Below are 23,679 nucleotides of genomic sequence, written 5' to 3' on the forward strand. Positions count from 1 at the left end.
TCCCGGGATACTCTTTAAAAACCTTTAATAGTAAACTTTTATTAAAATATGTTTAACCAATGGATTGGAATTTGTTATATTTAATTTTTTTAAGGAATACTTTCTAAATTTGGGGTTCTTAAAGAGTACACCGGATTCACTCGTTGACAAGACCTAAAATTTTATGATTGTCGAACTATACAAATAATTAATTACTGTTGTATTTTTTTTAATATGCTAGAAATGAAAAAAAAAAAACAAATCAATGAACATTTTAGAGTAATTATGAACTCAACCTATATCAATTAATTGCTTACGTGTTTACATATTTTTATATACATTTGTTTAATATGACATTGACCCAAGTAGGAATGCAAAAAAAGATTCTCTCTAACCTTACTCTCTCTCTCTCTGACCTCTCTCTATCTTTTGAATCGTCAGCATACCCTTTTATCCAAACTCAAAGCTTCCAAGATGTAGAAGAGGTAGTTGGTTGTGCGAAGATGACCCAGTCATCCGCATCATCTCCTATGCTAGTTTCTCTCGGCGGAGCTCCTAGTGACCGGTGGTTGATGCTTGTTTTCTGACGGCCTCTACAGCGCCGACGGTTTTGGTGTGTTGGTTGTGAAACCCATATGTTCTTTGCTTTGTCACTTCACCACTGTTCTCATCCGATCCCGTCTGGGTGGCTCTCTTTTCGTGTCCGCCGTGTTTTGTCTGGATCTGGTTTGCTTGTGTTCTGATCTGTTCCAGATTGGTGTGGAGGAGGTGTTGGTTGTGATGTAAGCCACTATTTGGGCGGTGAGAGGAAGTGTCGGTAGTGTTGTCGTGGTGGTGAGGAGGTACAGCGGTGATGGTGGTGGAAGATTTTGGTTTTGGTGGTGTGAGGAGGAGTTGGGGTGGTGGATGTCCTGGTTTTGGTGGTATAAGGTGGTTGCAGCGGTGGATGTTTTGGTGGGTCGGTGGAGAGAAGAGTTGGGCTTAGTTTTGTGTTGTGGTGGTGGTTCCGGGATGTGCGGTGGCTGATCGGTAGTGTCATGGTGGTTTGACGTGGTGGTGGTGAAGAAGTGGTGGTAGAGTACATCAAAATGTTGTTGGCTGTTATCTCTTAAGACCATCACATGGTTTCTTTTTGCAAAATAAGGTGGTGACGGGGTGGTTGATGGTGGTGACAGGCGCGTGGTGTGGAGGGGGTGATGTGTGGTATTGATATGTGTGATCCGATTCCTGCGGTTGCAAGTGTGGCAGCATCTCTGTCTATCATGATTAATCCTCCTTCAACAAACTCCCGGATCGTTTGTCGTCGTAAAGATCATGATGGTTGTGGTTGTTAGCGTCGGTGGCTGTGGTGTTTCAGATTTTGCTTGTTTGGAGGAAGACCCCCTCTCTGTGTGTTCTTTTTTGGATGTATTATTATGTTTGTGTGGTGGTGGTGGTGGTTTTGCGTGGGGGATCGTGGGGCTGTCTTGGTGAGGTGCAGATCACGGTGGTGGTAATGCAATGGTGGTGGAGGTTATTCAATTGTGGTGGGGGTGGTGATGTGTGGTGGTGGTTGGTGTTTTAAGTGAGGAGGTGGGTGCTTGTTGGGGTGATTTCCTTTGGAAGCAACCTCTGTTACACGGGTCCATGTTCGTTGTCACTAGCGCTTGTTTGTGCTTTTTGGGTGGTTTAGGTGTTTACAAAGTTTGGAGGTGCGTGTCATGTTCTGTTGAGCCTTTTCCTTTTGATTTGTTTGTTTTTTAAACTTCACATGCCATGTCTTTCGTCTTACATATTGTGTACTGGTTTTCGGTGGGATGGTCCATTTGGCTTCGAGATCGGGAGTCGGGGTCTAGCTGCAAACTTTGTTTGACTTGATTTGGTTTTTCTCTGGTGTACCGGGGGCGAGGGGTGCCCTGCTAGTTTGGTACTAAAGTCTGGTGGTGATAAGTGCTTAAAAGTAATATATTTCATGTGTTAAAAGAGGCATTTTTAGTGACTTGTTATGCAAGTTATCTACGGAAAAGCAACCAATTGTTGTAATTATACCATTTATGCTTTACATGTCTGATCCTACCCAATTTATGCAGGAAATGACAAACAAGGACCAAAACTCAAGTGTGTGAACCAAGCAAAACTCGCTTACGCGAGATCACCTCGCTTACGCGAGATTCTTCCAGAAACTTTTGAAACATCTCGCTTTTATCTCGCTTCCAAGTCGCTCAAGCATGATTCAAGGCGATTTAAGATTTAAGCAATCTCGCTTACGCGAGTGGAAACTCGCTCACGCGAGATTTCTCCAGGGATCATCTTCAAGAACTCGCTTCTGGCTCGCTCCCAGGTCGCTTACGCGAGATGCATTTCATCAGGTCTGAGGGCTACGTGGCAAGACTTCATTGGTCAGAGTTAGATTTTTATGATACTCGCTTACGCGAGATGTAGCTCGCTCACGCGAGTTGTCACGTTTTCAGCCCATTTAAATATAACTTTTCCCTCTCTCTAGCACTATTCACTGTTTTATTAGATATTTTTCATACATTCAAGAGAGAGGTTAGAGCTATTTCAAGAGAGAAACACAAAGCAAGTTGTTTAGGAGTAGATTCAACCCTAGATTCATTGAGACATCAAGGATCTTGGCATGGAATCTTCATCTTTCCTTCATTCCTTGCATAGTATACATGTCTATATGTAGCTATCATCTACTTTGTAGTATAGAGGTAATAAACAAGCTATTATGTAATCTTTTGATCTTTTAATGTATAAGGTTCTAGCTTAATGATTCAATATTGTTGTTATTATTGTGTATAATGCTTTCAAAGAGATTCAAGATGATTTGGATACAAACTCTTGAATCTAGAACTATAATAACAATCTATCTTAAGTTATATCATTCTTGACAAGTTTGTAAACCTTTGATAATTACTTTTAATCAAGAACTCAATGCTTTCAGATGTTTAATCAGGATGTACACGGTCGATTAAGTTATCCGATCGACTTTGTTATCGTTTAAGGGATCTGGACACGAATGTTTAAATGCTAACTTAGAAATAACGATATCGCTTTGGACACGAAGGATGTCGTAGAAATGATTGTGATAATATTGGTTGTCAAGCTAGAGTCTGTTAATCGATCGAGAGATTGCTGCTGTTATGCTTGATTGTTATCTTATACCGCAAGCGAAATAGTTCGGTCTCCTCTCGTTTTTACTTTTATGTCGTTTAGGAACATAGTTACAAACAAACATTTTATTTCCATACCCTTAATGTGAACTATTGTGAAAATGCTTATGATTAGCGTAACTCCCTGCGGAAAACGATCCTATATATACTCACGTGTAAATAGTTTTATGACATGTAAAAAGATTACATCAAAATGGCGCCGTTGTCGGGGAGTAACGGAAATTTATTATAAGTATTGAAACAATTTTGTCATGTTAAGTCAATTTTGCACAAAATTCTTTCATGCATATACATATACACATATGTCATTCATTATTTTTATGCTAACCACCTGGTATAGTCTTTGTGAACTTTGTTTATGCGAGGTACCGTTGCTAAAGAAGATCTTCAATTTGATCCTGAGATAGAGAAAACTGCTCGGTTACTTAGAGCTCAAGCAAAGGAAGTTAAGAGATTAGCCAGGCTGGCTCAGCCGGAATCTTTACTTTTTATTCCTTCTCCTTCAGGTTCGGTTCATACTATATCACTTGGTGATTCTTCACACTCTTCTGCACAATCATCTCCGAAGAGTGAACCAGAAGTAGTCATGGCTAATGAAGAAGATAATGATGTTATACCCATGTGGGTTAGTCCGAGGAGGCTAGCTAATCTTGGCAATCGTAATGCCAAATCAGTTGAGCTGAAGTCGGGGTTGATAAATCTGATAACTCATAACCAATTTACCGGTATGGATCATGAGGATCCATATAGACATTTAACCAACTTCTATGGTATCACCGGTACACTTGGTATGAAGGAAGATGAGGAAGAGAGTGTGTTTGTGCAATTGTTTCCTCATTCTTTGATCGGGAAGGCTAAGGAGTGGTATATTGATCAACCAACTTCTTTGATGGAAAACTGGGGTGAGCTAGAGAAAGCGTTTCAAGAAAGATTCTTTCCTGAGGATAGACATCTTGAAGCTAAAACTTCAATTACAACCTTTTCTCAAGGCCAAAGTGAGTCTCTTTGTGAAGCTTGGGAGCGTTATAAATCATTGCTAAGGAATTGTCCGAAGCATGGTTTTGATAGCCAAATGCAACTCTACCTTTTTCGTCAAGGGCTTCAAGACATGTCCAAGACAATGTTAGATGCAAGTGCTGGTGGATCTATTGCTATGAAAAATCCAGCTGATGCTGTCAAAATCATAAACCAAATGGCTCTCAACACTCGGAGATCATCTCACAGCCGGAATCCTCAACAACGGAAAGCCGGTATCCTTGAACTTGAAGCAAATGATGCAGTTTTGGCTCAAAACAAGCTTCTCACTCAACAATTGGAAGCTTTGCAAAAGGAGATGAGAGCTATGCCAAAACAAATTCTCGCGTATCTCATGAAAGAAGGAGGTACATCTCAAGTCAACACTTGTGAACTTTGCACGGGAGATCATCCCACCGGAGATTGTCCCGCTCCCGGTTCTTTTGAGGAAGAAGAGGTTAACTATGTGGGAAACCAACAACAAAGACCTAACCAACCACACCAAGCCGGAACCTCACAACAAGCCCAAAATCCGGGTACTTCCAACTTTCAAGGAAGATATCCGGGCAATCAAAACTTTCAAAGACCATGGAGAGCATCTTACAACAATAACTACCAATGGCCACAATCCAACTTCTATCAACAATCATACCCTCAATTTCAACAACCATTCAACAACCAATATCAATTCCCACCACAAAATAATCCCCAACAACCTAACAATTCCCAAAGCACCGAAGAGACTTTGAAGCAATTTATTCAAATGTCAATGGCTAACCAGAAGAATACCGACGCGTCAATCAAAGGCCTTGAAATGCAAGTTGGTCAGTTAGCACAACAAATGGCTCAAGGTCCTCCGCAAGTGGGAACTTTCACCGCCAACACTCAACCAAATCCTAAGGAGCATCACAAAGCATAGCAGTCTAAAGCTATTGCGACACGGAGTGGTAAAGTGATCGGTATAGGGGTAGGTGAAGAGATTGTAGTTGAAAAGAAGGATGAAGAAGTTGTTAATGAGGAGGATCAAGAGAAGTTCGAGGAGGATGTAGTGGAGATAGAGAAGGAAGTGTACATAGAAAATAAAGGTGAGTTAGTTGAAAAAGAAAAAAATGAAAAAAGAGAACTAGTTGAACAAGAGTCGATGGAGAGAAAGAGTAAAGATGTGGTGCACGATAAAGGCAAGAAGAAAGAAGTTGAGAAGAAATTTCCTACTCAACAATTACCGTACCCACATGCTCCATCGAAGAAAGATAAAGAGCGGCAATACGCAAGGTTTCTTGAACTCTTCAAGAAGTTGCAAATTGATATACCATTCTCAGAAGCCTTGGAGCAAATGCCGGTCTATGCTAAATTCATGAAAGATATCCTTTCCAAGAAGAGAAAAGTCAATGATGAAGAGACAATACAAATCAATGCCAATTGTAGTGCTATCATTCAAAGAAGGTTGCCAAATAAAGAGCAAGATCCGGGAAGAGTTACACTACCGGTAGCTATTGGCACAAACCATTTAGGTAAAGCACTACTTGATCTTGGATCAAGCATTAATCTCATGCCTTTGTCCGTTGCCAAAAGAGTTGGTGACCTTTGTATAAAGCGGACTAGGATGATGTTGCAATTGGCCGACAAATCCTTTGCAAAACCACTAGGTATGGCTGAAGATGTTCTTGTAAAAGTGGACAAATTTGTTTTTTCGGCTGACTTTGTGGTTATGGATGTCGAAGAAGATGAGGATGTGCCTCTTTTAATGGGAAGGAATTTCATGCAAACAGCTCGGATGATGATTGATCTTGATGATAATATCATGAAGGTTAAGGTAAATGATGAAGAGGTTACTTTCAACATCCGGGAAGCCTTGAAGCACTCAAAAGACAAGGGTGCATGCTTCAAAATTGATGCAACCGAAGAGGTCATCTTGACAACTTGGAAGCAATTGCACAAAAGAACACCCCTTGAGAGTGCTTTGGTGGACGCACTCAATACTATTGATGAAGATGAAGAAAGAGACATTGAAGAGTGTTTGAAGGAGCTAGATTCCTTGAAGGAGATTCTTCCTAATCAAGCTACAATTGAAGATTTGAAGGAGGAAGCCAAGGAAGAAGCAAAAGTTGATGACACCATGGTAGATTTAAAAGTTTTACCATCTAATTTGAAATATGTATTCTTAAAGAAAGATGGTACCAAACCGGTGATCATTAGTAGCTCCTTATCCATCAATGATGAAACAAAGTTGGTAGAGGTCCTCAAAGCCAACAAGGAAGCGATAGGGTGGAAGTTATCCAACTTGAAAGGGATAAGTCCATCTTATTGCATGCACAAGATTATGATGGAAGAAAACTTCAAACCGGTAGCACAACCGCAACGCCGGTTGAATCCCAACATGAAAGAAGTGGTGAGAAAGGAAGTAGTGAAGTTGCTTGAAGCCGGCATGATCTATCCAATCTCGGATAGTGCTTGGGTAAGCCCGGTTCAAGTAGTTCCCAAGAAAGGAGGAATGACGGTGATCACTAATGATAAAAATGAGTTGATCCCAACTAGAACCGTCACCGGATGGAGGATGTGTATAGATTATAGAAGACTTAATCAAGCAACAAGAAAGGATCACTTTCCTTTGCCCTTCATGGATCAAATGCTTGAGAGACTCTCCGGTCAATCCTTTTATTGCTTCCTAGACGGTTACTCCGGTTACAATCAAATTGCCATGAACCCAGATGATCACGAGAAGACAACTTTTACCTGTCCCTTTGGAATTTTTGCTTATCGAAGAATGCCATTCGGCTTGTGTAATGCACCCGCAACTTTCCAACGGTGTGTTCAAGCAATCTTCTCCAAATTAATCGGTAAATGCATGGAGGTGTTCATGGATGATTTCTCAGTTTTTGGACCGTCATTTGATATGTGTTTGAAGAGCTTGGATACCGTGCTGAAACGGTGTATTGAAACTAGCTTGGTGCTCAATTGGGAGAAATGTCATTTCATGGTTACCGAGGGTATTGTCCTTGGTCACAAGATTTCTTCAAAGGGTATCGAGGTAAACCAAGCAAAGGTCGATGTTATTGGAAAGCTTCCACCACCGGTGAATGTCAAAGGGGTTCGGAGTTTTCTTGGCCATGCCGGTTTCTACCGGAGATTCATTAAAGACTTCTCAAAGATAGCAAAGCCTATGAGCAACTTGCTCAACAAAGATAAGTCTTTTATTTTTGATAATGAATGTCTTTTAGCATTTGAAACTTTGAAAGAAAAGTTGACCACCGCACCAATAATCATAGCTCCTAATTGGGATTTAAATTTTGAATTAATGTGTGATGCTAGTGATTATGCTGTTGGTGCGGTGTTGGGTCAACGTAAGGACAAAATTTTTCATGTTATTCACTATGCAAGTAAGGTTTTAAACGAGGCACAAATCAATTATGCCACCACTGAGAAAGAGTTACTTGCAATAGTTTATGCAACGGAGAAATTTCGTTCTTACTTTATAGGTTCCAAAATTGTTGTCTATACTGACCATGCAGCTATCAAGTATCTCCTTACCAAGTCCGATTCAAAGCCACGGCTCCTCCGATGGATGTTGTTGCTACAAGAGTTTGACTTGGAGATCAAAGATAAGAAAGACACGGAGAATCTTGTAGCTGATCACCTTTCAAGGTTGACAAACAATGAGGTGACAAAGGATGAACCCGAAGTTCTTGAAGAATTTCCTGATGAAAAGTTGCTTGCAATCAACGTGAGACCTTGGTTTGCCGACATGGTGAACTACAAAGCAACTGGGTTCATTCCAGAAGATTATGAATAGCAACAATGCAAGAAGTTCCTCCATGATGCTAATCAATATGTATGGGATGAGCCCTACTTGTTCAAGATTGGATCGGACAACCTCTTGCGTAGGTGTGTAGATGAAGAAGAGGCAAAGAAGATCCTTTGGCGATGTCACAATTCACCCTTTGGAGGTCACTTCAATGGGGAGAGAACAGCCGCAAAGGTACTTCAATCCGGGTTCTATTGGCCAAAACTTTTTAAAGATGCCAATTCACATTGTAAGTATTGTGATGAATGTCAAAGAACCGGATCGATGTCAAAGAGAAACGAGATGCCTCTACAAAACATCCTGGAGGTAGAAGTGTTTGATTGTTGGAGCATAGATTTTGTTGGCCCTTTTCCTTCATCATTTTCAAATGAATACATCTTGGTAGCCGTTGATTATGTTTCAAAGTGGGTGGAAGCCGTAGCATCGCCTAAAGCCGATAGCAAGATGGTAGTGAAGTTCTTAAAGAAAAATATTTTCACACGGTTTGGTACACCAAGAGTTCTCATTAGTGATGGAGGTTCACACTTTTGCAACACACAACTTGCTAAAGCCCTGGATAATTATGGAGTCAAGCACAAGGTGGCATCACCTTATCATCCGCAAACAAATGGACAAGCTGAAGTTTCCAACCGAGAGATCAAAAGAATACTTGAGAAGACGGTCTCTACATCTCGGAAGGATTGGTCGGCTAAACTTGATGAAGCTTTGTGGGCATATAGGACAGCTTACAAGTCTCCTATAGGCCTCACTCCTTTCCAAATGGTCTTTGGCAAATCTTGTCACTTACCGGTCGAGCTTGAACACAAAGCATTTTGGGCGCTCAAGTTCCTAAACTTCGATCAAGAGAAGGCCGGTGAAAGAAGAAAAGTTCAAATGCATGAGCTTGAAGAGATGAGAAATCAAGCTTATGAATCTTCAAAGCTCTACAAAGAGAGGCTCAAGAAATATCATGATAGGAAGATCGTTCGAAAACAATTCACGCCGGGGCAATTGGTGTTGCTTTTCAATTCATGGCTCAAACTTTTTCCGGGCAAATTAAAGTCAAAATGGTCCGGACCTTTCATGGTTAAAGAGGTGAAACCATATGGAGTTGTTGAATTAGAGGATCCAAGTTCAAAAGCCAGCTGGACTGTGAATGGGCAGAGACTTAAGCCCTACTTCGGTGGTGAAATTGTTCGGGGTTTGTCGACGATTTCATTAATCGAACCATGAATTCTTCAAAGATAAAAGCGTCAAGCTCATGACGTAAAACAAGCTCTTGCTGGGAGGCACACCCAGTTTTGTAAGTATTTTTTATGTTTTATAGCATGTAGAATAGATATCATGAGCATTGCAAGCAAAGCAAGAAGCAATTTTTGAGTCATTCTGGGTAAATCTCGCGCAAGCGAGTTGCATCTCGCGTAAGCGAGTTTGGTTTCAAATTTTGAGTAAGTTACGACATTGAATTCGCGCAAGCGAGTTAAATCTCGCGTAAGCGAGATGAGTTTTTAATTCCAAAAAGTTGTAATGGTTCCCAAGGGGATTAACTCCCCTTAACCACAACCCCCACCCACTCATTTCTCTCTTCTACGGTTTCTTTCTTTCTTCCCATCAAATTTCTTTTTCTCTCTTCTCTCACACACATAAACACAAACTTCAATTCAAGCATTTCATTGCATCCATTCCATTCATCTTACAGCATTCATCATCACTAACAGGTTTGAATCCATGCCTTTACTCTGTTTTTATTTTAAAAATTTCATGTTCTTGAACATGTGTAGAATTGGCTAGGCTTAGGGTTAGTGACTTTGGTGTGTTTAGAGACTATTTCCTTAGGTTCATAACAATGCAAATGAATCAAAATCATTACTGATTTCTTTCAACATTCAATTTTGTAGATTTTAACCCATGTTGAAATCTTTGAAAAATAAGGGTTTTGATTGAATGTGAACACAAGTCTTGATTTTGGTTCCTTTTCATGAATTGGTTTGGTTAGAAGAGGATTGAGGTTGAATTCTGTTGAAATTATTTTGGTTTTGGTTGTGTTATGCTGGAAATGGGTCAATTTTCGCAGGTACAGACAAATCTCGCGCAAGCGAGGTTCTTGAGCAAAAATCTCGCGCAAGCGAATCTTCATATAAAATTCTGGAAAAATCTCGCTTGCAACTCGCGTAAGCGAGGAACAAGCGAGATTGTTCTGTACCTCTATTTTGAAAGTTTTTCTGCCTTAACCCAGTTGATTCCATACTTGTGCTAATCATTGTTCTATACTGTATATGGTTTTTCCTGGTTGTTTTGCAGATGGCACCCAAAAATCAACAAACCAAGAAACGAAAAACCACCGCTTCCTCATCTGGTGTGGTAAACCGTCCTGCACGCCTACCTAGAAACCCAGACCGTACCATTTACACTTCCAACAAAACCTATGCCAGGTTTCTCGAGCTGAAAAAAGAGAAAACTTGGCATGACAAAATTTTCCGGATAAACCCTGAGGGTGAGTATGCGGACATTGCAGCCGTTTTCACTGAGCGAAAGTGGAAGAAACTCCTTAACCCATACCCAAAAATCAATCTGGACCTCTTATGTGAGTTTTATGCTAATGCCTTACCGGATTGCAATGCTAAGGAAATGCAAACTGCATTTTCTTACACCACCATGGTGAGAGGAACGACCATCCGCTTCGATAGGGATGTAATTAATGAATATCTAGGCAACCCTTTCACTTTACCTGAACCTGAGGACCCAGATGAAGAAGCCCTTTGTCCTTATGGAGATAGGAAGAAAAATGGGAGATGGGACCATGAGAAAATTCAGAGAGAGATCCTTTTACCCGGGAGGAGGTATCGGCCATCCAAAACTGGTAACCCAAATTTAGCTGGCTTCACTGAGATGAAGCCAAAGGCCGGAATCATCTTCAAATTTTTGGTTCATAATGTGTGGCCGAAGAGTCATGTCACCACTGCTACTAAGGTTGTAACTCCTCTCATTTATCACATTTGTAAAGGAAGACCGGTGGACGTGGCTAGTATCATTTCTAGAGAGCTTAAGAATATAGCTCTAGGTGGGACAGCAGGAGCTGAAACTCGACTATGCTTTCCAGGGTTCATAATGGGGCTGCTTAAGCATCATCAGGTGCAAATTCCTGAGTTTTCTGAAGAGCTTGTCTCTCCCATTGATGACAAGTACATTCGGAGTTACATTTCCAGAGCACTATCTAAGGGTGCCACTTCCTCTTCTCAAGCACCCCCACCTGAGGATGTACCCCCACCTGAGGACTTTCCTGAGCATGATGATCCTCACCAGACTATGCCACCACCTCAGTAGCCTGGCACTTTTGATTTTTCTTCTTTTTCAGGCATATATGGTTCAGTATGAGCAGCGAGCAGTTGAGAGAGCTCAGGCACAGCAGCAGCAAACCTTTCAGTTAGCTCAAGCACAGGAGCAAAGAGATATGCATATGATGAGCCAGATGGCTGTTGTCTTCCGCAGCAACCAGGGGATCTACTCGCATCTTTACGATGCTCACATGGATCCTCAGTGTTTTATGTTCACTCCTGCACAGTACTATGACTCTTGCATGTGGCCTGGGGACAGGCCAATCTACCCAAGAGGGGGCAGTGGTGCAACATTTGGTGGAGCAGCTGATGACCTTACTAGGACAGCCAGTTTCCACATTGGTGGTGATGCGGTGAGGACTGCTAGTGTTCATGGGACTGCTAGTGTTCATGGTGTCGATGATGATGCAGACAGGACAGCCAGTGTCCATCTATCTCAGGATGATATGGATGACGATGTAGCACATTGACAATATTTCTTGATTGTTTAGTGATGCTTAGTTTGCTTTGACTTCTACTTTGACTCTTTAGTTTATGTTTTTATTTTCATGTTGGAACAATTTATCGCTTTTGAACTTATACTTTTTGAGCACGGTTTTGGGTGTTCAACATTTTGGTTTAATTTTAAGTTCATTTTGGGTTAAATAGCTTAGCTTGTTGTTTGGTTTTTAACTTATTGCTTTGGATGAAAATTTTTGTTTAATCTTGCTTGTGTTTCGTCAAAAGAAAAATTGCTCATGAACATCAAAGTTTAAAGTGCTCCAAGGAGCCAATTATTGAGCAAAAGCAGATATGTGATAATGATATGAATTGGGAGAAAGAGCAAAGCCAAGGTATTGGTTTCCTGTTGTTCTAGGTGTTACTATGAATTTGAAACTTGTACTTTACACAAAATGTATCTCATTTAATTCTTTTCATAAACATAAATAATTTTGAACCACTTAGTACTTAACATAAATGTGAGGTAGCTTCAATCTGTTGTATATATATGCTGGAGACTGATAATCACCGTCTGACTTGTTTTAGTTATGTTAAATCAGATAATTATTTTGAATTGTTTGAAAGCATGGAAAGGATCAAGGCGCTTTTTGAATTGAGAGTAACCTAATTGACCACATAAAGCCTACCTGTGAGAAGAGCGAGTATCTGATACCCCAATCTGAGCTAAATGAATCAAGTCCTCAAACATGAACTGTCAATATTCATAAGCACAATGCTCATTGAATTTGCCTGAAATTTTTCAAAAATCCAGTTCATGCTTGACTCTTATAGGACTTTGATATTTTTACTTTGTTGAACCCTTAACCTTATTGTACTTTGTCCCTTGCCTTAGGATAGGGGAACATTCAATTAAGAGTTTTGTTGTATTCAAGTTGGGGAGAATAAGGAGGCATTGTATGTCAAGTATCTGGTGAAATTGATAAAATAGCCTGACAACATTGTAGAAATGAAAAAGTTGTACATTTGAAAAAGAAAAGAAAAGAAAAAGAAGAAAAAGAAAGAAAAATCAAAAATAGAATAAGTTGTCAAGGTTATTGGTTAGATTGTTAATCACCAAGAGTTTGTAATGATTGGTAGGGAAGGTTTTGATTTGAATTGTTAATACAAGGAATGTTCCTCTTTGATAGGCTTTCTGAATAATTGCCCCACATATGACATTTCTTTTGCAGCCCGGCCAAGTTATAACCCTTGAAAGACCTTTTGATCCATGCTTTTATGCTTTTTGAGACGATATTTGGATGGACACCTAACTTAATCAGGATGTTAGCATGATTGTTGGGTGTGTGTTCATTACCCTCGCTTATTTGTTATCATAGTATTTCATTTACTTTTAAAGAAGTGTGTTAGGTGTGGTTCATAGTTAGTTATGTTTATGTTTTGAAGTTTATGATGTATATTTTGTGTTTAGAACTGGTTTCACATTCATAGTTGTGTTTAGAATAATGGAGAACTTCATACTTGCCGCGCATTCACATTTGAATCACCACTTGAAAATTTTTAATGTTTTAAATTGTTTGGTACTGTGCTAGAATGCTTGTCCAAAGCCTTGTTAGTTTCCTTTTGATTCTTTTGTTTGAGGACAAACAAAAAGCTAAGTTGGGGAGAGTTTGATAAGTGCTTAAAAGTAATATATTTCATGTGTTAAAAGAGGCATTTTTAGTGACTTGTTATGCAAGTTATCTGCGGAAAAGAAATCAATTGTTATAATTATACCATTTATGCTTTACATGCCCGATCCTACCCAATTTATGCAGGAAATGACAAGCAAGGATCAAAACCCAAGTGTGTGAACCAAGCAAAACTCGCTTACGCGAGATTCTTCCAGAAACTTTTGAAACATCTCGCTTTTATCTCGCTTCCAAGTCGCTCAAGCATGATTCAAGGCGGTTTAAGATTTAAGCAATCTCGCTTACGCGAGTGGAAACTCGCTCACGCGAGATTTCTCCAGGGATCATCTTCAAGAACTCGCTTCTGGCTCGCTCCCAGGTCGCTTACACGAGATGCAATTTCATCAGGTCTGAGGGCTACGTGGCAAGACTTCATTGGTCAGAGTTAGATTTTTATGATACTCGCTTACGCGAGATGTAGCTCGCTCACGCGAGTTGTCACGTTTTCAGCCCATTTAAATATAACTTTTCCCTCTCTCTAGCACTATTCACTGTTTTATTAGATATTTTTCATACATTCAAGAGAGAGGTTAGAGCTATTTCAAGAGAGAAACACAAAGCAAGTTGTTTAGGAGTAGATTCAACCCTAGATTCATTGAGACATCAAGGATCTTGACATGGAATCTTCATCTTTCCTTCATTCATTGCGTAGTATACATGTCTATGTGTAGCTATCATCTACTTTGTAGTATAGAGGTAATAAACAAGCTATTATGTAATCTTTTGATCTTTTAATGTATAAGGTTCTAGCTTAATGATTCAATATTGTTGTTATTATTGTGTATAATGCTTTCAAAGAGATTCAAGATGATTTGGACACAAACTCTTGAATCTAGAACTATAATAACAATCTATCTTAAGTTATATCACTCTTGACAAGTTTAATCAAGAACTCAATGCTTTCGGATGTTTAATCAGGCTGGACACGGTCGATTAAGTTATCCGATCGACTTTGTTATCGTTTAAGGGATTTGGACACGAATGTTTAAATGCTAACTTAGAAATAACGATATCGCTTTGGACACGAAGGATGTCGTAGAAATGCTTGTGATAATATTGGTTGTCAAGCTAGAGTCTGTTAATCGATCGAGAGATTGTTGCTGTTATGCTTGATTGTTATCTTATACCGCAAGCGAAATAGTTCGGTCTCCTCTCGTTTTTACTTTTATGTCGTTTAGGAACATAGTTACAAACAAACATTTTATATCCATACCCTTAATGTGAACTATTGTGAAAATGCTTATGATTAGCGTAACTCCCTGCGGAAAACGATCCTATATATACTCACGTGTAAATAGTTTTATGAAATGTAAAAAGATTACATCAGGTGGGCCGATCACTTTTGATTCGAGATCGAGAGTTAATTCTTTGACTCAAGTTGGTTTTTGGGCTTTATTGTGTGCTCTTTCGGTGGATCGGAGGTTGCGAGGTTTGTGATAGTTGCATGATCCTTCGGTTAGGTGCTCTTCGAATGTGGCTCGGCTTGGGTGTTGAGGTCTGGGAGTTTTATTTTGAGTGTGTTCTCTGTGGGTGAGTAGTGACGTTGGGCGATGGTGGATACCGTGTTTACTGTGTTTGTTTTTTGGAGTCTGTTTTAGGTGGTGATGTGTTTTGGTGGGTTTCTTCGAGGGTTTTTAGGTGGTTATGGTGTACCGTCTATATGCGGCACCATTTGTATCTTGTTTCGTCCATAACTTGCGTCTTGCGGGGATGACGTTTAATAATATTTGTCGATTAAAAAAAAATATGACATTGACCCCACTTATTTAAATTTATGGCTATCCCGGATTATATAGCAGACATTTCAATTTGAATTTAATTCATTAAATAATGTGGCAAGATATTATTGGATGATGATCTCTTTCAATTTCCCTTGGAAAAAAAAAACCTAATTACTACAAAACTCAAGCCGCACAGCAAATATAAGTGTGAACTTTTGGCCTCTTTGACCTAAACCTGCTACTATTATGGCAGCCACTATTTTCCAAAATTTAAGAGTAACGGCGGCTAGTATATTCACAAGAGAATTTCCAAAATCAAGAATACCATATGATCCCACTGGTTTTTTGGCTCGTTTTGCTGTTAATCTATACAATGAGAAAGAGGTTCTTTTCTTCAATCTCTCACATTTTTCTTCTGTATGGAATTGTTTATATCTTAATGTTCTAAGTTCTAACATTTTGGTTAAGGTCCAATCGCTCAATGTAATATCATTGTTTCGTTCTTGATTCTAAGTTGTAATGTCTTGATATGAATTTACTTGTTTCGGACCAAAACTTCAGCGTATAAAAGAATCTATATTTGGGAATTCGAGGGTTAAAACCAAAATAAAACATGAACTCACTTGATATTTAATTTTGTTCACATCATTTAATTATTTAATCTTCTTTAAACCTAATGCAGAACGCAAATCTGAAGTGTGTCGAGGGTGTAGATTTCAAGCAGTACATTGTTGCAGGAAAGTTGTATCATGTCACATTGAAGGCCAAGGATGGAAAGATGGTGAACGTCTACAAAGCAGAAATTCGGAGGCGGCTATATGAGCAAGAGGGGTTTCTGCTAACAGAATTCAAGCGTGGTTGTGATGCTCCTTCAGGGATGTTTCCAAAATTTAAGAGTATTTTGTCTAGTATTTTCCTAAATTTAAGAGTATTGGCTGCAAGTATTTTCCAAGATTTAAGAGTATTTTGTCTAGTATTTTTCCAAGTTGAGGAGAGCCATAAAGACCTAACGACCTCAACCGTAGTGAAGAATTTTAATCCAATCGATCCTCCTACCACCGATAACTTGGCTAGTTTTGCTGTTGATCAATACAATATCAAAAACAAGGTGTATTTTCTTGTCTCTCTCTTTTTTTTTTTTTTTTTATGTATGTGATTCTTTATATATGAATGTTCAAGCATAAATTCGTTCAGGTGTTATCACTGCTCAATTCTTGATTATTATTTTTTCTCTTGGAATCGTCCAAATTTATTAATCAATCGAAAGCACAAGAAGTTCTTTGCAGCTAGACTAAACACCAAGAAAAATTATCTATAGAAATTCATACACATTTTAACCTATCAAGAGAGATAGGAAGAAGTTGAGAGAATAATTGTTTAGAAAAGGACAGAATGTCTAAATAACTGATAGGTGATGAATATCATCACCAAGTACTAAATTACTCCAACTAATGATATAAAAAAACTAAAGATACTAAAATTCTTCATTGATTCATTACGAGACCATAAAATGATTAGGTAAATGCACAACCACAATTAGACAAATACACCCTAAGATACTAAATATTACTCCATACACCCACAATATGACAAGTGCACCCTAACAAAATATTACTCTTTACATTAGATCATTTTAGATAAGAGATTGATGTAAGTCATATTTGCTTCTAGAACTAGCTGAGTCACCACACGAGTGCTCCATATTTTAAGTATCCTATCAATATCATTGTTAAAAAATTAATACAAACAGTGCAACTAGCAGGTAGATAAACGAAACAAACACTAAACTATCAATAAAAAGCAAGGTACCACAGTTCCAACCAGAAGCTAAAGCAAAGAATCAAATGAAAAAAGAACTTGATCTCTAAGCGAAAAGCTGGGAAATATTGTCAAAACAACACACTCTAGCCCAAAAGTAAGTGACACACCCCTACACCAACCATATATAATCTGGAAGAAAAAAAATTGGATGCGGGAAATTTTTCAGATGATATAATTTGAAACCTTCCTATTTATAGGTTTGCCCATAACCTGATAGAAGTTCACCGCCTTTTTTAGCAAACACTACACACCTCCAAAAACACAAATTTTTTGTCAAAAACGTGATTTCGAGATGCAATTTGTTCATCGAGGGCCGTAACACATGCTATTTTTGTTGAATATATAATAACATAGAATCATATTATGCAGTTTGTCAAACTCTGCGATATTTTAGATTATATATTCCAGAATAGATGTTTGGATTAAATAATCCTAGCAAAGGGTATTTTCGAAAATAGAAGGGCGCGAGAGAATAGAAAAAGTGCAATTCGGCTCTTCCTTAATCCAATATCTCTCAATATCAACATGGGTCATCTTTGAAAAACAAATAGGCCGCCTTATTGCTCCCACTGCTAGAAGATATATATTTTTTACATGCACCAGGAAAATACGTTAATACCTCCAGCTGCACTTAACTTTTGTTGGCTAACCAGATGCAGTAAACTATCGTCATGGTAGTGACAGTTAAGTAAAGTGTGGTTATGGATTATGCTAAAACTTCCACACCATACTTGTAAAACACTCATTGAAATCAAACAAACTTTTTCAGATGAAATGAAATGACCTACATACAACTCATGATAATAAAACATAAAATGTCGATAAATGTTGAATTTATACCATAAAATGAAGATAAAGATGGTCCAAGAGGTTGTTTTTGAGCTACATACCGTTGATATGCCAATTGACATATTTTTAATGGCAAGACAACAAGGTCTAGCTTATAACAACATCTTCTTGTTTGGATATGACGAATAATTTTTCACAGTTCTTTGTTGAGTTTTTGTGATGAGTGATGATGAAAGGGAAGGTGTTCACAACAACGATGTTGGAACATCTTCCCTCCACCATCACTCGTCTTATGACCAACAATCAAAAGTGCAATTTTTTGAGTTTTTTGATGAGTTTATCGTAAATTCAACAAACACGCCTATTAAAAGAAGGTTTTCAGCGTTTTGGACCACATAAATTGTCGTTGCATCCTCAACCACACATAAAAGCTCACAATTGCACTTTTAACTCCAGCAGGCTAACCGACGACACTTAACTACCGCTGGTAGCAAGGACAACTAAGTGCACTTGCGCCCTGTTAACAGATTGACATCACTTTCTTACATAAAATGATGTTATTGGTTTTCGCCTATACTTTTTCAATCAATATTTTGATTCAATCATTCATAAAATCTAAAATAAAATAAAATATACATTTTAACCAAATTAATTTATGTATATTAAAGCACCAATGTCATTCTTTAACAAAATGATCAAGTCAATAATGTACATCCCCTGTTAAAACTGAAATTAAAAACGACAAAGGTATATGAACAACATAACAAGTCAACCAATTTTTTTTAAAGACATATCCCTAATCCTGGTCCTTGTGCTACCTCTCATTCCTTGTTTTGCTGATGGATTATGTCGTCGCTGGTTCGCACGTAGCCACGATCCTCTGAAAGTAATCACGATAGTCCCTGAGATGTGTAGTCACCACTTAACCCATCATCACACAGGCTGATCGCAGTCATGATGATACTGAGTGAATCCGGACTATCTCTGGCATGGTCTTGCTCAATGATACCTCATTAGCTGGCCTAGGAGGATCTCCCTAGGCAGGTGGAATCACCTTCGGGTGAGACACCCGACATAACTATGACATGTATCCTGGTACGTGAGGCCACGAAACCTCCACCACAGGACCCCACTCTTCTCTAGGTATGGTGTGCACATGGAATTCCAAGAAAGCTTCAACTATCTAGGCAAAACTAATAATAGCCACATATGATGGTGATCTAGGAGTGTCCTACACATGCCCGTATTGTATCTTCACTCGCTCCGGTAAGTGGCGACACACTCTCCCTCGTCCGCACATAATCCATCCGGAGTACCAACATATCTCCTTGAATGCCTAGACCTCCATATGCATATCATACGGGCTAAATATTACGCCGTCCACTTCAAGACGATCAAGGATCAATCGACACGGCTCTTGTGTAGCTTGACCCCTCATAGGAAAGTACAAGGTTGTGAGTGGCATGCCTGGAGTATAATCTGGATTAGAAGTATATCCATAGAATTTTGTGAAATGCTTGTGAGCCCATTCTTTAAAAAACAATACTTCTATTAACATACATGAAAGGACAAACATACTCAGATACACAACATACTTGAAAAAACAAACATACTCAGATACAAACATATTTTAGAAAAGAAACATACTCAGATACACAAATATAACCGATACATATTATTACATACAAGGTCATTTATCCCCCAAATGAATTTTTGGTGACATTAGTTGTATCTTTCAGATTGTGATAAAGGTAAGCCAACAACATTCCCCCACATGATCACTAACCCATCGTGTCCAAGTCCCTTGTCATATCAAGGTATATCACCTCGATCTTCCATTTGCTCTTACCAGTGAACAACATACTTCCTAGCAAAAAAAGCAAAATCTGCTCACACACTACAGCTGGCGGTTATTTCTCTCCTCTAATTCTTCCCTTGTAGTCATATTTACCAAGTCGTTAGCTCTAATAAGGTGTTTTGCATAAACTTGCCTCAGCCAAACATAAGTTAAATTAGTACCAACAACTCTTTCACAGCGGCAACCTCTGAAACTCCCAACAACTCAATCATAAGTTGAACTCTGTTATCTCGAGTGAACTTTTTATCGTGACTCAACCTTATCCCTTCAATTGGGATGTGTAAATGGAAACTACTAGTCTCCTCATGCCACCTTTTAGATTGGGCAGTAAGCATAACATGGCTCAGACTATGGAACCCTGTCTGAAGCAAAGGATAAAGACCAGAAGCATGACTAAGACCCTAAAACTAGTTCATCGTCTTTGTTGGTCGTGCAAGATCGTCTACCTTACTCCCATGTCCAATGCAGCGGAGTACACGGTCCTCTCATATCTGAAAAACATATAAAAGCATGATAAAAAACTAACAAACAAATCAAAAATTCATTAAACCCTAAACACTAACATTTAACCATTTTAATTCAAAATAACTAAACAATAAAACAAAAATGTTGATTGCAATAGATTTAGGAACACTTGCAATTAGATTGATTAGTTGCTTAAAAAATTTGAGGGAGTTTGGTTGAGTTTTTTTTAAGTTTTAAACATATGGATTGCATGTTGTTCAGTTTTGGAATATGTCCAAATCGCAGCTGCAGTTAAGTGCCTCTATAGCCAGTGGCAGTTAATTACTGTCTAGTCAGAGACAATGACAGTTAACTGCAGTTGGGGCATTTTTGTATTTTAATGTTGCCTGAGAGCAAATGTTTGTGTGAGAAAAGAAATTTTATTGTTGGATGGCAGAAACACAACATTATCAAACTTTTCAACATTCATATGGATCTGTACAGGATTAAGACTAAGTTAAAGTATGAATTCACTTGTTATTTATATTTGTCCACATCATTTAGTTAATTGTTTTTTTTAACCTGATGCAGCATTCAAATCTGACGTTTGTGAAGGGTATAGATTCAAAGCAGTACTTGACTTTTGGAAACTTTTATGACGTTACACTGGAGGCCAATGATGGAGTGAAGGTGAATGTCTATCAAGCAGCGATTTGGGAGCGACCTCGATTGAACTTCCAGCAGCTATCAGAGTTCAAGCTTGTTGGTAAAGCTCCTTTGTTGATTTAGCCAAAAGTCATACGAAATTGCTAGATAGAAATCCAGTGTATTATGATGGTTTTTTCTTTTTTTTTAAATAAATAAAGGTCCAATGGTTGAAGTTAGATAGTTTCTAAATATATGAATCATATCTGGGAAGAACAGGGAAGAACAGGGGACAATCATGAAAGTTATAAAGGTCCAAAGGAGCTTGTTGGTGAAGCTCCTTTGTTGATACTTTTTTACATATTAGACAATCACATATTGTATGACAAAATAATGCTACCTTCAAAGCTCTATGCACTAGTTTATTTGAAGCTATAAATAGTTGTATGTTTTACCTTGTGAAAAAGCACATTATCTTCTCGACATGCGTCGAACTATGCATCAACGTAAAAACACTTTTATCCTCAGAGAACAATACAAATCCTCTGAACATTATAAAAAAAAGATTATTTTAATCTTTTTTATCAAAAATATTTGATCAAAGTAGTAGATACCGAAATTGATACCTCTTTTTATATAGATTTATGCGAAGTAGAAAATCAATACTCAAATAGAACTATGGCAACAAACATTGGAGTATTTAATTTCTTGATCAGTACATAAACATATTACAACTAATTGTAACGGATTCAGCTAGACATAGCATAGATCACCACAATTTGCTTTTCCTTTAATCCAAAACAAAGCCAACTTACATAATTGCTGAGAATGATGAGACACCAATCCCAATAATCCATTCAGCTGGCCTCACCATGCCAGGGGTCGAATGGTTTCAAAAAGAAGGTTTCGAGAGATTTCAAGAAACTGAATCAGAAATTATGAAGAAATAACAGAGGGATTTTGCAGTGTATGGTGAGTGAGGGTGCTTTCTGGCTTTGGTCTGTTCTGAATGAACGTTGAGAGGAATATTTGCCTCAATTTATAATAATGATCTTTAGAGTACTGTGGTTGGTCCACTCATTTTGAGTGACCCCGTGACTTACACTAATTTTTTTATTGTGGTCCTATAATACATCTTAATAGCATATAATCCTATTTTTAACTTTCTATAGAACGTGTGTAGTTGTGAGTTATATATTATAACGAATTTCCAAGCATTCACACCAGTTTTTCTATATATTATATATTTTGTGTACGTTTCATTAAAACATGCCAAGTATTTTTAAAAACTAAAACATTATTCATTTTAGTCTTTATTGTAAGAAACAATTCACTTGTTAGGTTTATTGAATAACCGATGTCACCGATCTATATTATAAACCAAATACATCGGTTTATCAACATTTTTTTTTTTTGGATAAGCAAAACGGTAGGGACGACGTCAAGATGAAACATCCCAACTAGGTTGTCACCCTGCAGAAGCATCCATCGTCTACCACCTACTCCATATATATTAATAAAAAAAGGGGAAAAATATATACAAGATGGGGTACCAAACCAAAACCCTCAAAAGAAAAGCAAGGAAAAATGAAACCTAAGGAAACCTATAAATAGGCAAACCTACGCGATCTGGGAAAAGCACCAAAACTGTAGGTAAGGAATCCAACCAAACAGGTACGGCAGAAAATGGCACCATAGGCTCGGCAATAAATAAGAATAAAGGTTTATGAGTACTATAAAAATTACCACGGGAAATTCGAGAATCCGAATTCCCAATACCTTGAATATTCCAATAAAAGAGCTCCACTGCGGAGGAGTTGGAGGAGAACACCTTGAACGGGTTTGATAACCTTTTTGAGCAATTTTCTTCCGTTGACCCTTGGATAAATAAGGAATAAACTGGACATCCACGTCCTTACCAGCGACCACAAAATGTTCCACAAGCGCAAGCTCGCGTTGTAGGTTTGAATCAATCTTTACATGAGCTTGGGCTGCATCATGACTTGCGACTGGAGGCCCGACATCATCCACTCTAGTCAAGACTGGTTCATGCTCCGGGGTAGCCGTAGTGCCAGGCGGCCGAACTATATCATCTGTGATGTTAGTCACAGGCATACTGTATGAGAATGCCGAAGCAACCAGAGGCAAAGTAGCTGCTGTGTCACGCACACCAACAATATCCGACACGTCTGCAGCTGAATGCGCATTTTTTTTTGTCAGTACCTGCATCTGCCACCCCCTGGACCGTGCTGTAAATTAATTCCGACTGTTGTTCAGCAGTAGCAATTATGGTGATTTCGTTTTGCTGCTCATCTGCACCTACGGTAGCAGCAAAAGATTTCGATGAGCCAATGCCTGAAGGATTCTCCACTGCCACCCATTGGGTAGTAACCTGTTTCTGTGATTGTAGAGCTTTCTTTCCCTTATCAATTGCTGCACCCTCCTTTGCCATCTTGACTTGTTTTTGGGAATATATCCAACATCAATTATTAACATTATGACCAATACTTTTCTAATGGGAGAAAAAGTCCGGCATCCATTCATAAATAACCTCGACATTAAAAGCATATTCTTCCTGCTCTACCGTTACCTCATGGAAAATATAACGAGAAAGGTCCAAATCCACAAGCACCCGAGCATAGTGACAAAAAAGTCGTTTGGTCGTAGCATTATCAATAATCAGAGGTGTGCCAACCACACTAGAATTTCACAAAGAGTGCGTTCTATCCAGTACTCCTACGGTAACTCCATTAAACGAATCCATACATGCACATGAATATTCCAAGGGCGTTCTATCACAAAGAGTGCGTTCTATCCAAGGGCTAGCAATATTCCACTTCTTTTCAAGCTTCTGTTTTACGTAATGGGAAGAATAAGGCTTGCCGCCCTTATTCAAAACGAGCCTACCACTTAAATTTATCTTGCACGCTCCAGCCCTCATTGGTAAGGTTCTTGCGTGATCGTGA

The 23,679-nt window shown here is 38.7% G+C and overlaps 1 protein-coding gene across 1 annotated transcript; it reads left to right on the forward strand.

The window, feature by feature from the left end:
• The first annotated feature begins 15,402 nt into the window (after window positions 1-15,402).
• LOC146937844 (multicystatin-like) lies at window positions 15,403-21,179 on the forward strand. Its single transcript, XM_085749538.1, has 3 exons — window positions 15,403-15,540; window positions 15,839-16,264; window positions 20,660-21,179. The coding sequence occupies exons 1-3, from the start codon at window positions 15,403-15,405 to the stop codon at window positions 20,855-20,857; spliced, it is 762 nt and encodes a 253-aa protein (XP_085605664.1). The 3' UTR covers window positions 20,858-21,179.
• Window positions 21,180-23,679: the final 2,500 nt, after the last annotated feature.

This window comes from Medicago sativa, chromosome 3 (assembly GCF_051527215.1).
Source record: "Medicago sativa cultivar Bolivia chromosome 3, Bolivia_mono, whole genome shotgun sequence".
Taxonomy (NCBI): domain Eukaryota; kingdom Viridiplantae; phylum Streptophyta; class Magnoliopsida; order Fabales; family Fabaceae; genus Medicago; species Medicago sativa.

Bases quoted from the DNA above. Each gene is read 5' to 3' on its own strand.
- LOC146937844 (XM_085749538.1), top strand. From the start codon at position 15,403: ATGGCAGCCACTATTTTCCAAAATTTAAGAGTAACGGCGGCTAGTATA. The intron at 15,541-15,838 runs GTTCTTTTCTTC...AACCTAATGCAG, and splicing joins ATCTATACAATGAGAAAGAG to AACGCAAATCTGAAGTGTGT. The intron at 16,265-20,659 runs GTGTATTTTCTT...AACCTGATGCAG, and splicing joins AATACAATATCAAAAACAAG to CATTCAAATCTGACGTTTGT.